This window comes from Lytechinus variegatus, chromosome 2 (assembly GCF_018143015.1).
Source record: "Lytechinus variegatus isolate NC3 chromosome 2, Lvar_3.0, whole genome shotgun sequence".
Classification (NCBI taxonomy): Eukaryota; Metazoa; Echinodermata; class Echinoidea; order Temnopleuroida; family Toxopneustidae; genus Lytechinus; species Lytechinus variegatus.
In genome coordinates this window covers 47,063,930-47,078,608 of record NC_054741.1, presented here as the reverse complement: position 1 = coordinate 47,078,608, position 14,679 = coordinate 47,063,930, and the positions used below count along the sequence as shown (strand labels likewise).

The following is a 14,679-nucleotide window of genomic DNA, read 5'->3' as shown; positions in this document are numbered from 1 at the left end:
GAGAGCTTGTCTGTGTTTTTTTAAAAACACAACAACATATGTTTGTTTTTTGTTATTTTTTATTTTGGAGCTAAGTGAAACACAGTTCAAATTGTTGTTACATTGATAAATGATACCCATTTCCAATCTCATAAAAAAATTTCTTGAATTTGAACACAATGGTTATCCACTGATATTATGCATGATAAGTGAGGGGAGAAAAGCGACAATAGGTTAATAAAAATTTCATTTAACTTCTCTTTGCGCTTCAGGATTCAGGATATTTAAAAGCTGTCACTTTGCGTATGTTTTGTGATTTCCCTAATATAATGATAAGGGAGGAAATTGATTATTGTTCAATGAAATAGATATTTCAGTTACATGTCAGATCACAACATGCCAAATAATTCCATTTGAATTCAACAAAATGACCACCAAATCTTTGTGTGGTTAAATGATGGACCATGCTTCTTGATTTTGATTTTAAAAATGTTCTTGTTCATTGACATGCAAATCAAGCTCATCATTCTACTGTGTAGGTAAATTTAACCCTATTTAGGCTTTTTTTAATATAAAATGCAAAGAAAGCATCTAGAAATTCATGAATGAAATATTATTTGACAAATTATTTTTTTTCAATTTTTCAAATTGTCAAAATATGTGCTCGCATTCAGTGGGTTGCCCCCTCCCCCTTCTAAATATGGCTCAGGCTTTGTAAACTGATCACATGATGGTTGTTGCGACAATGCCATACAATTGTTGCAATTGATCAGTATTTTGTAGCATATTGCCCCTTCCTGTTGTAGCTAATGACCTTGATATACATTAGATTTTACCCTAAGCAGTGGCATTGTACCTAGGATTTTCCACAGGGGGGGGGGGGCAAATTCGTCCGCCCAAAATTCCAGTTATGTGATGTTGCCCTGTAGAGAAAAGGCTTCTGGTGGTCACATGCCATCCATTTTCACTAGATAACAGTCAGTTTTTAACTTGTGACACCATGTAGAGTTAGTGGCGTACACAGGATTTTCCACAGGGGGGGAAGGGATACGTCCCTTGCATGGGTTGTGACTCGTCAGGTATGCTAGTGACCCTAAGGTTTTATCATTGTAGATGGCTGTTGCTTGAGAAATAACTTGGTCTGGGCTTGGGGTACTTCATTTATAGTGTGGGAATTTCATACTTTAAAGAGAATTTGTTGATTTGAGCAGTTATGAAAAAATTGAAATGCACATAGGCTTCCAGTCATTCTTGCAAGCATTTTCATTTCATATTCATTTTCATTTTGTATTTTTGTTATTACATTGTCATTTATATTCAGCATATAAAGGAGTTTTAGTAGAGTCATGTCACCAATAAGACCGGTGTGTTGGCTCAGTTGGTAGAGCGTCCGTCTCACAACCAAAAGACGTTAAAAGATGGGAGTTGCTGCTACCCTGTGTGGCGTTCAAGGATTAAAGGGATAGAGCCTCTTTGATCTGGCGCTGCACAGTGGCCGCCGGGCCCACAATCTATTGGGCAAAGCAAATTTTCGGAGTATTCAATTTCATGTCTCTTTCGAACAATAAATTATTGATTTATCATATTTATTTATTTATCAAATATCAAACAAATATTATTTGCTAAGAACAGGAGAAGATCACAGAGTAGCCTTCCCCCAAAACTGACTTCTATATTAGTGCTTGGTGATGAGCCCAAGTTCGCTATAAAATGCAGAGAGAGCCAAACAAAGCTCTGTCTGCAAGTCCAAAAGAATAATTGTGCCCCCCCCCCTTTGAAAAAACGTGTATAAATAAATGACATAAATGATTAAAATGAATAATTAATTAAATGAATTAATAAAAAGTTAGATAAATAAATAAGAAAATAAATGAATGAATAGATAAATAAAATATGTAAATAAATAAATAAGTAAATAAATAAATAAATGAATGAATAAATAAATAAATAAATAAATAAATGAATAAGCAAATCAATTCAATTAATAAGACGATAATGTAAAGGAAGTATTGAAAATTATAGATGAAAGATGGAATAAAATATGGTGAATATACAGTGGTTGCCATAAAGATAATATTTCATCTATAGATGAAATAAAATACTTTGATTATACCATGGAGATATAAAGCTTCTGGAGGCTCTTAGATCTTAGGAGCATTTCATCAATATTTGTAATCTGACAGGTTGTCAGATCTGACAACTTTCCTTGCTTTTGATTGGCTGAGAGGCACAGGTGATTGTCTATCATTATGATAAATGTCACAGGTTGTCAGATCTGACAACTTTCCTTGCTTTTGATTGGCTGAGAGGCACAGGTGATTGTCTATCATTATGATAAATGTCACAGGTTGTCAGATCTGACAACTTTCCTTGCTTTTGATTGGCTGAGAGGCACAGGTGATTGTCTATCATTATGATAAATGTCACAGGTTGTCAGATCTGACAACTTTCCTTGCTTTTGATTGGCTGAGAGGCACATGTGATTGTCTATCATTATGATAAATGTCACAGGTTGTCAGATCTGACAACTTTCCTTGCTTTTGATTGGCTGAGAGGCACAGGTGATTGTCTATCATTATGATAAATGTCACAGGTTGTCAGATCTGACAACTTTCCTTGCTTTTGATTGGCTGAGAGGCACAGGTGATTGTCTATCATTATGATAAATGTCACAGGTTGTCAGATCTGACAACTTTCCTTGCTTTTGATTGGCTGAGAGGCACAGGGGATTGTCTATCGTTATGATAACTGTCACATTTAACAGACTTTGTTGGATAAAACATAAAATCAGTATTTTCATGAAACACTCTTGTCCCATGGTCCTGTGTAAGAGCAGACGTACCCACCTGACTCCTATTGCCAATTTGACAGATGTCTCAGCTAACCGGGAGGTAATGATTCACAGCGATGTGGTTTCCTGTGTTTGGTTGTGGATCTATGGGGGAGGGGGTTGATCGTCACAAAATGTAAATTAGCTCCATTCCTGTAACCCTGTCATTATTTGTATTCAAAGGAACTTCAGTTTGTATTGTGAAACAAATTGAAACTTTATACTCTCACTGCTGAAAGTGTTCAGTACCCCTTCCTCAAACAACCACATGGTAGTGAGGAATGGTTACCCCCCCCCTGAAAGGTGTAAAACAGTAAGCGAGATACATGTAATTTATCATTTTGAATGAGAGTGCTGTGAAAACTGAAACAACAACAACATTGGAAGGGTCTCTGGGGGCACTTAACCCTCTAAAAGATCTATGAACAAGAAAAAAAATAAGGGTATAAAAGAAATTAAAGGAAAGAAAATGGTGAAATATATCATTCTTGGAATATCATGTCCAACTCTATCACAAAATGGGATCCGATTCTAAAAATGTTTCACAAATTGCTTGCTCAAAATGTTTGGATCAATACGCCACTGACCAACACTGGTATACTTTTTTAACCTGCATGTATTCCTCCCTATTCTCTTATTTATATTTTAACTCCACTCCTTCTGATTGTCCCTTCTCATCTTTTATACCATTCATAGACAGTCAAGCCCAGCCCACCCCCTTGCCCCTTCCCTTGCTCATTACCGCTGTCCCATGCCATTTAACTTATGAAATGAACGGCCATCCTCGCATACGTCCAAATCATTAACCTACTTCCTTTCAAGTGTCGCAAGTGTTTAACATACTAATTACCAGAAGTGACCGTGGTGCTGACTGCCTACAGTGAAAGCCTACAGGTGGGATTCTTTGAAGAGTATGTAGGCAGTTCTAGACACTTCAAAAGGAAAATTGAGTACCATATTGCTTTTAATCATCTTGCACTGCTGATGCCCTGAAATATTTTTCAGACCCCTGTAACACAAATGTTAATTGCGATTAATTGCTATTAAATGGCCTATCAAGATCATCGTTGCACGCGCATTTTGCTTTAGTAGACTGACTAGGAACCAATCAGAACCGCTCTTACAAATTAGCGATTAATTGCTAACTTTTCTGTTGTGGTGCCCCAGGTTTGCCCTTTCTGAAAGAAGACACTATTCTATGGCCATTCTGAATACTTCTGCACTCTGTACTCTTTAGGAATTATTTTGCATCTTGCATTAATTTGTTTCCTGACTCTGGTTTCTACATTTTTAGGGAAAAAATGCATATTCTGTTAGATTTGTTGAGCTGTCTGAGTCAAATGTAGAGTATTTAATAACCTTGGAGATTGGAGAGTTAAGGTGATTCGGATGTGACTTCCTCTGCCCAAAATATAATCCTATTTCTAAAATCTATCTCTGATTCCTGCCTCAGTATACCCCATGTGATAATTGGTGAGGTGTAAATTAAGTTAGCATCTCTTACAGAAAACCTTGGTGTAGTTAACAGACTCTTCCTGCATAAGTTAACCATGCTCACACACCCAGTACATGAAAGGACCACAATCCAACTCCAACATGCTATTCTATCACATGCATATCAAGTCAACACTTGATACACATGCATATCACATGCATATCAAGTCAACAATTAAAGCTAAAAGTTGATTTCAACAAATAGAGTAAAATCAAACAAGCATAATGCTGAAAGTTTCATCAAAATCAAATGTAAAATAAGAAAGTTCTGGCATTTTGATGTTTTACTTTATTTTCACTGAAACACAGGCAATATAAAATGAGAGAGTCAATGTTGTCACATGCTCACTATTTCTTTTGTATGAAGTAAGAATTCTAATATTCAATATCAATTTTTTTTATGAAGTTGTAGGTGATATCAATGGTAAATTAAATTCACCCTTTTTGCATATTGACCAGGATGTGCATATATGTAAAAATGACTAAAAGTGAAAGTTAATTTCATAACTACTTTATCATCAGATTTAAATAAAACTGTCAGTGTAATTGGTTTAGAAAAAAATCTTCATTTATTCATAACAACTTTTTAATGGGGATAGAAAAGCATTTATAAAATGCTGTACTGAGGTCAGTCCAACAATCAATGATATGCCTGTGACGTCTTGATACATGGAATAATTATTAGGTATTTGAGGGCTGTTCAAACAAGTAATCCTCACAGGTAAATTTAAACTAGGTGATAAGAGTGGGTCTGAAAACTGCCTGATTTTAGAGCCATTTTCACAATGTGCTTTGTCATTTTGATGAGTCATGGTCAGTCTTCCTTTCTATTCTTGAAGTTAATCAGTGGTCATCACCTGGCTCGAGAGTGGACTCTATTATATGTTGGCAAATTACCATTAGCTCATTCCCATTTCAAGGTCTGCCTTTCTAATTACGTTTCTTGTGATCAGCTTTAACCAGCATGATTCATTCTAGTTGCAATTTGTGTAGTGGCCAAGTGAAATGGAAAAGTGGACACTAAAATAATGAGAAATCAAGACGAGACCTGGGGCCCGTAACACAAAGCTTAGCAATGATCGTAGAACATTGTTATATGATTGACTACAGTGTACAATTATTTGTGAAAATCAAGCGTACGATTAATTGCCAACCTTTGTGTTATGGGAACCTGATGAAGTTGCTGCAAGATCTAGAGAGCTTGAGATATGTGGATGTGTGAGAAGAGACTGTGGGGAATGGTATCTAGACAAGATGTAGACTTGGTTTGATGAAGAGGTTTGGATGTATGGCTGAAGATAAAGGAATGCCTCTCAAGGCAGTTGATAGTGATGATGATGATGATGATGATGATGAGGATGATGATGATGATGATGATCATGATGATGATGATGATGATGGTGATGATGATGATGATGATGATGATGATGATGATGATGATGATGATGATGATGAGGATGATAATGATGATGATGATGATAATGATGATGATGGTGGTGGTGAAAATCATAATAGGTGGTTTCAAACCGCCTCGATCACAAGAATCCCCGTTAAATTACGAGAACTTTTTAAGGCTAAAAAATACCTGTTAATTATTCATGCATTCACACCGCCCCGAAACACATCCTTCGGGATAAGTTCGCGAAGTTACGAGCATGCGCAGTGTGGTCCGATAAGCAGGCAAGGCGGGAGATTCAAAATCACTAGCCAAACAGCCACCCACGCCGCCGCGCCCAACGACACGCTGGGATAAAAGTTCCCGTAATTTGCTTTCACATTGCCAAAATACCTGCGACCTTGGAAAAATCCCCACGAAATTTCTCGTAATTTCGCCAAGTACCTACTATTTAGCGGGTATTCTCTTTTGGGGAAATTACGCGTAGTTTGCTTTCACATTACCAAATTACCTGGTATTTTCTGATCGGGGTAAATTTCCCGATCAGAGAATACCTGGAACTGGCGAACTTCGAGGCGGTCTGAAAATCCTAATGATAGTGATGAGTTGCTCAAAATTGTAACTTTTATTCCTTATGACAAAAAGTATAAGATAGATGAATAAATGTTATTGTTTCAGATATTACCATTATGATAAGAAAGGCTGCACAAGTGTTTTAAGTACAGTACAGTACAAGTACTTAGATTGAGTTATGCGTGTTTAATGCAATAATAGATATTTCCTTGTACAGATTAAAACACAAACAACTCATGGTTAAAAAAAACAATTTTATCTTCTGTCGTGCCTTGATTGATAACGCATTTCAAATAATTTGGCATATATCCTAACTTTTTAATAGAAATAATTGTTTGTTTCGTGGGAGAAAGCACTGGAATGTCATATTCTGTTTCTGATATTCTATAAGTTGATCAAAATAATTTTATGAGACAAAAATATGCATTTCCTTTAACAAAATGGTGGGAAAAAAATTGTGGTCAAACATATTCTGGCAATTAAGTCTTTTTTAGTAAGTACTGTTGTCTGCTCATTGAGAACCATTTCTAGCTGTTGAATTGACTCTTCAGCATGACTAATCTCCCTGTCTCTGGGAAGTGGAGAGGAGGGCCTTTCTCTTCATCGTGGAGAACAGGAAGTTAACCTGCCTAGGCATGATGGGCAACAATCATAGTCGCACCGTTCTCGCCAGTGTAGAACACACGCGTCGCATGCGACACACGTAAATTCCACAAGCTCTTGGTGCGTCACGCGCAAAAAGTGAGCGACACAGGCAAAAAAAAAATTATAAAAAGTGAGGGAAAATCATCGAAAATAATTGTTGCATCATTCATCATCAATCCTCAAAAATACAGGATGTTTCGGAATCATTTCGGCAACAGACAAACTACGATCTTATCACTTGACCGGATAATATCCATGCATAGACACTGGCGCATTTCCACTTCCAGCCGGCTAGCCAGCCACGCTAGCTTTGCCAGCGCGCTGGCACGGCTAGCTAGCTGAGCCAGAGCCGGACCTGCACGCTATGTTTAGAACTGAATTGTCCGCGATGCGACGTAACTTATCATTTTTACATGATACCGTATTCTGATAACTTTCAAGAAATTTTGATTTTAAAATGAATTGTTCCATATAATTTTCCTTGTAATTACTTGCTAACTATATTCTTAACGTTCATTCTCAATTTCTGCTGTCATGTCACAATGAAATAATTGTTGAAATTCTTGGATGTATGAACTGTAATAAGCTTGGCCGGCGACGTGCGTATGGCAAGCTATTTTAACATTTTCTGATATCAAAAATTATTAGATTTATTGATATCAAGAATTAATTTCTTGAATTCATTTCTTGATATCAAGAACTCATTTCTTGAATTCATTTCTTGATATCAAGAACTCATTTCTTGATATCATAAAACGATTTCTTGATATCAAGAAATTAATTCTTGATACAAAAAACATTTTTATTTCAAGAATTAATTTCTAACTTGATATCAAGAATTCATTACTGATTAATAATCAGAATGATTTCTTGCAATAAATTGACGATCGAATTCAGAAATTAATTCTTGATATCAAAGATTCATTTCTTGTGATATCAAGAATTCATTTCTTGATATAAAAAAATAAATTCTGGATATCAAGAATTCATTTCTTATAAAAAATCAGATTGATTTCTTGCAATACATTGACGCTCGAGCGGCTCGAAATCAGAAATAAAAATGAATTCTTGATATCAAGAATTAATTTCTGAATAAAAATCAGAATTATTTCTTGCAATATATTGATGCACGAAATCAGAAATGAAAATGAAGACCTTGATATCAAGAATTAATTTGTGAATAAAAATCAGAATGATTTCTTGCAATATATTGATGCACAAAATCAGAAATGAAAATGAAGATCTTGATATCAAGAATTAATTTCTTGATATCAAGAATTTCTGATTAAAAATCAGAATGATTTCTTGCAATACATTGACCCTTGAAATCAGAAATGAATTCTTAATGTCAAGAAATTAATTCTTGACATCAAGAAATTAATTCTTGATATCAGAAAAGTGAATGAATGTTAAAACGGTTTGCGATATACATGTGGATGATTTTGTGAAAGGAAAAAAAGCGAGATCCCGGGAGCGAGATGTTAATATTATTTGTATGACAGCTAATTGCTGGATTCACCATTTATTTTTCATTCTTTCATCTAAAACAGACTATAATTTCTTGTATTGTTTTTCACATGTGTGTATTCTAGGGGCGGGGGGGGGGGGTGGCATGAGATCGATGTTTAGGTATTTCTAATCGATATGTCATGCCAACTCCCCGCCCCTAGATCCTGAATCGTACAGATCAGAAATATGCCTAAGACTTTGCAACATCTTTCTAAAGGGAATTTGAATTGCAAAATGATGAAAATGGTCAACACATTTTCGAAGTCTCAACCTGAAAAAAAATAAAGCATGGTAAAAATGAAGTGATTTTGTATATTTCCAATATTTCCCAACTGAAAATTAACTTACTGAAAACACACGTTTGTGATAAGTAGGTGTCATTTTCAAGTGACCATACATTAAAGCGGGAGTTCACCCTGACAAAAAGTTTATTGTAAACATAGCAGAACTTAAACATAATGATAAGCATTGATGAAAGTCTTACGAAAATACATCAAAGACTTTAAAAGTTATTAGAATTTGTATAATTTTTTTTTATTTGTACAGTGGCTGATTGAAAAAAAATCAATGAAATGTCCGTCACCACCCAAATTAGCAATCGCTCACATGGCTCATGTTTTAAAATGACCTCAGTGGCTGCCCAAATGAGACCCAAGAGAAACGATTTTCATCTCATGTTTACCTGATTTAATGGTTCAGCAAATCTTGGCAGATTATCTAAATTTGTTGTCGAGTGTCCTGATGACAGATCTAGCCAAGCTGCTTCACCCAAGGTATTACGCAATGTACCTTATGACGAAGGAGGTACATGTATCACTTGCTTTGGCTGTAGCTTCATTTTTTTTTTCTTAAAGAGTTCATAGCGAAAGCCTAAAGGTATATAAAATATATTTTGACTCGTGAGGACCTCAAAACAATTTTAAAACATTCCTAATCAATCGTTCATTAATCTGACATTTTTGTAACTTCTATTTTGTTTTATTTTCTTTCCCACGGTTGTCAGAAAAATGTGTGCTTTATATTTATTTTTGGAGAATGGGAGTCCATAACGAAAGAGATATCAAATATATTTTAATTCATCAACACCTCAAAACAATGTTAAAACATGTCCTGATTGATCGTTCATTAATCTTAGATGTTTGTGACTTCTGTTCTTTTATTTTCATTTCCGCTGTTGGCAGAATAAATGGGTGAATTTTATTTCTGAGAGAGTTCAAAGCGAAAGATATATAAAATATTTTTTAACTCGTTAGGACCTCAAAACAATTTTAAAACATACCTAATCGATCGTTGAGATGTTTGTGACTTCTATTTTGTCTTATTTTCTTTCCCGCGGTTGTCAGAAAATTGCGTGCTTTATATTTCTTCTCGGAGAACGGGAGTCCGTACCGAAAGGTATATCAGATATATTTTAATTCATCAACACCTGAAAACAATGTTAAAACATGTCCTGATAGATCGTTCATTAAACTTAGATGTTTGTGGCTTCTGTTCTTTTATTTCCATTCCGCTGTTGTCAGAATAAATGTGTGATTTTTATTCTTAGAGAGTACATAGCGAAAGGTATATAAAACATATTTTAACTCAAACACTTCAAACAATGTTAAAACATGTCCTGATAAATGCGTGATTTATATTTCCTCTCGGAGAACGGGAGTCCGTATCGAAAGATATATCAAATATATTTTAATTCATCAACACCTCAAAACAATGTTAAAACATGTCCTGATAGATCGTTCATTAATCTTAGATGTTTGTGACTTCTCTTCTTTTATTTCCATTCCGCTGTTGTCAGAATAAATGTGTGATTTTTATTTCTTAGAGAGTTCAAAGCGAAAGGTATATAAAATATATTTTAACTCGTTAGGACCTCAAAACAATTTTAAAACATACCTAATCGATCGTTCATTAATCTGAGATGTTTGTGACTTCTATTTTGTCTTATTTTCTTTCCCGCGGTTTTCAGAAAAATGCGTGATTTATATTTATTTTTGGAGAACGGGAGTCCATATATAACGAAAGGCATAACAAATATATTTCAACTCAAACACCTCAAAACAATGTTAAAACATGTTCTGATAGATGCGTGATTTATATTTCCTCTCGGAGAACGGGAGTCTGTATCGAAAGATATATCAAATATATTTTAATTCATCAACACCTCAAAACAATGTTAAAACATGTCCTGATAGATCGTTCATTAATCTAAGATGTTTGTGACTTCTCTTCTTTTATTTCCATTCCGCTGTTGTCAGAATAAATGTGTGATTTTTATTTCTTAGAGAGTTCAAAGCGAAAGGTATATGAAATATATTTTAACTCGTTAGGACCTCAAAACAATTTTAAAACATACCTAATCGATCGTTCATTAATCTGAGATATTTGTGAATTCTCTTTTCTTTTCTTTCCCGCGGTTGTCAGAAAAATGCGTGATTTATATTTACTCTTGGAGAACGGGAGTCCGTATCGAAAGGTATATCAAATATATTTCAATTCATCAACACCTCAAAACAATGTTAAAACATGTCCTAATCGATCGTTCATTAATCTGAGATATTTGTGACTTCTCTTTTCTTTTATTTTCTTTCCCGCGGTTGTCAGAAAAATGCGTGATTTATATTTACTCTTGGAGAACGGGAGTCCGTAACGAATGACATATCAAATATATTTCAATTCATCAACACCTCAAAACAATTTTAAGACATTCCAAATAGATCGTTCATTAATCTGAGATATTTGTGACTTCTCTTTTCTTTTATTTTCTTTCCCGCGGTTGTCAGAAAAATGCGTGATTTATATTTACTCTTGGAGAACGGGAGTCCGTAACGAAAGGCATATCAAATATATTTCAACTCAAGCACCTCAAAACAATGATAAAACATGTCCTGATAGATGCGTGATTTATATTTCTTCTCGGAGAACGGGAGTCCATAACGAAAGGTATTTCAAATATATTTTAAGTCAATACACCTCAAAACACTTTAAAACTTTTCCAGACAAAAAGACCCATAAATTTTTTGATTAACAGCAACTTTACAATTCAACATTTTGCCGATATCAAGTCTAAGTTAGGTATTGGTGTGCGCCGCCGATTAGAACAATATTACAGTGAACTTCGCGGATTGGCAATGAAACTTGACTTTACCGGGATCAAATCATCAAAGCGCATGTAAAAATCAAAGCGTCACGTGTAAAATCGGCCACCACCGAATCGGCGGGTTTCCGACACGCGCAAGAAAAATCCTGGCGAGAACGCTGCTTAGTCGCTATTGTTACCACCCTATCTTCATCCAACAGATGCACATGCATCCTTTATTCAATCTGACTAGGCTAGGTTCTTCTCTTTATTTTTTTCCCTGGGTTGACGTATAGAATGTATGAGGCAAAGATGGATAAGATGAGCTCTTAAGATAAAAAATAAAAACAGACAAAAAATAAATGCAAACTTTGACTACTTGCTTCAGTGAAAATTTGTGGTCGGAACTCAATTTTACAGAACATCATTGGGACAGTGACCCCATGCTTAATAGAGATTAATCTTAGTTGATTTTTAACCTTGATACTTCAAGATTATTGTAATCATGGGGGGGATAAATAGCCCTTTGATCAAGCATCAAAGCTTTGCGTTACAGGACTTTGCATTTGGTACTTTTCTACTTGCTTTTATATTTTGCTTATTAGAATTTTACTGTTTTTGGCTAGTAAGTTTTAGTGTTTATATTAATACTTTGTCCCTTATCACAGGTACATGTACACTATAGCTGCATGTATCTTTGTATGTGTCATACCAAAATCTGCTTTTTGTTTTGGTTTAGAATGTCAAGGGTAAAACAAGGATGTTTGTTCTTTGTTGCCTAGCTACAATCAACAATACCAGTTTCCTGATATGGAGGAATCCTGAAATAGGTTTAGGGCAGAACAGGGGAGTGTTTCATGAAACACCTTGTCAGTGATTTTACTGATGAGCCTATCAGAAGCTTATGAAAATTGTTTGGTGAAATGCTCCCCAGGTCCTCAGCAACCCTCATTTCACTGTTCCTTCCATGCATTTAGTGTGTCTTGGTTCACTATTGAATTATATTTCCTGTAGAGGTGACGTGGCTAGTGGATAAGTCTTTAGACTTTGAACCGCAAGGTCCGGAGTTCAAATCCCACTGCAGCACTCGCGTCCAATTAGGGTAGCCGTGCTAAAGCTGGGTTAATATGATATTATGCAGTGCTTAGAAACATTTGTAGGCGCTATATACATGTAAATGTTGCATTTTATCATTATTATACCTTGCCATTGGCATTTAACATTGTACGACAGTGATATTTATATATGTACATGTATACTCAATAATGTCGAGTCACAGAAGCGAAAGGTTGAAGCTTTTGTCACTATTTTTATGATACTTTTGAAGAGGTTCCAAATTTTTGTTGAAATAAGTATGTGAAATATCTAACTATTTGTGGCTATTTTGGAGGGCTACAACTGCATAATTGAATTTAATATGTTTATACCTTGTCTGCGTTTAGATTGAGTTTACAGATATTTGACAGTCTTTTTCAAATATTAAAAATAGTGATGTTTTAATTTCTTACGTTCTAAAGTCATTTCATGAGCTATGATAGAGTATCAATCTCGCATCTATTTCCCTTTGCAGTATTTGTAGCCAAGCAGTGCACTGCTATTTCAAACCTTGGAGATAAATAGGCCAGCTAGAAAAAATGTCAGTTGTAACTCATTGTTGAAAATACATGTAACTGCATCATTCATTGAGGGGTCACATGCTTTATACAGTGTTGGAATAATACAATACAAGTCTATTGTGTGCATAGAGCCATAAAAGCATTTATAATTTGTAGCTCTGCATAACTCTTAACAAAACATGAAGTATATTACAGTCTTGGTTTGTGTGTGGAATAAGATATAATACATTCATTAGAAATAGTTCAAGTGTTTGTTTAGTGAATGATCAGAATTTACTAAATCCTGTCTTTGACTGAATATTATTCTTTAAAACTTATCATCCTGAAAATGAACCAACTGCAGTCCTTCATTACTTTTTATGTCATTTATGAACAAAAACAACCTTTTTTTTATTAATTGACTTGTGAATTGAATTCTTTATAGTTATAAAGTATAACCTATAGTCTTTGATCATTCTTATATCTTCCTCTTCTTCTTTATCTCATTTTTGCCAGCTGTACATGCAGAGCCGCTGGAGCTGGCGTGACACCGTCTTCCTCCGACCCCTCGTGCAGGTCATCGCACTTTTCCTGGCCCTCTATACCTGCCTCAGTCGAATCTCCGACTACAAGCACCACTGGAGCGACGTCTTTGGGGGCGCGGTCATGGGAGGGAGCATTGCCGCGGCGATGGTATGGTGAGAGAAAAGTCGTCCCACAGAAAGAGGGGGTGGTGAAATTGACTCTTTGTTAGCACTTTTTTTCTGATTTTTAGATCAGTGCTTGTAGTTAGGTAGGCCAACGGTATCATCATATGAACACATACATTGTACATGCAAGACTAATTCAGCAGATTTACAGTAACTATTATAAAATGATGATATGGATCCTAGTGAATAATTGGCTAAGATCAGTCATGTGACCAGTCATTTATTTTTATAGCTAACAGTAAATTGGCTAATGACTGCTACTATTGACTGGTTCTATTGACTGCTCATAGTTTTTAAATGAGGATCGAATACCATGGATCCTTATCATTACCTTAAAAAAAAAACATGATTAATATCATTTTGCTCGGGCATTAGCATAATTACACACAAGTTACCATAGGAATAGATCAATGTCAGAACTGTTTCAAAGGTACTTCGATGATAATACTCTCAGCCTAGCATATGATTTTACATTAATTTCATTTTCATTTTTTCCACACTGAATTAGCGACAGCACCCAGTTCGTGACCATCATTATCACTAATATAGGTTTAACTGTAAACTTGCATGAATCATACTAATTAATGCCAACAGCAAACAATCAAAGGTTTATTTTAGGCTCAAATCTACCCAAAAGTTATTTGAAGAATTGGGAGACAGATCAGCTAGATTTCTTCCTAATAAGGAACATAAAGTAGAGGGCAAGTCTTGTCAGAGTTAAATGACTAGCCAAAGAATAATATTGTAAAAGGTCCTCACTGAGGGGAGGTCCAAATGCTTCAAGGTGAGTGACAATCAAATAAGGGTCCCAGGAAACCAAAGAGGGGGTTAAACAGAGATGAACGCTTAGGCCTGTATTCTGTTTAAATCAA

General features: G+C 35.2%; 1 protein-coding gene across 2 annotated transcripts in view; it reads left to right on the top strand.

The window, feature by feature from the left end:
- The window catches only part of LOC121408182 (phospholipid phosphatase 3-like), a 47,645-nt gene that overhangs the window by 24,507 nt on the left and 8,459 nt on the right, over nt 1-14,679 (top strand). The window contains exon 5 of one of the 2 annotated variants that reach the window (XM_041599544.1): nt 13,614-13,790. In XM_041599544.1, the coding sequence (XP_041455478.1) occupies nt 13,614-13,790 (177 nt within the window). Of the gene's footprint in view, nt 1-13,613; nt 13,796-14,679 lie in introns of both variants that reach the window. The other variant, XM_041599545.1, reaches the window with a different exon arrangement.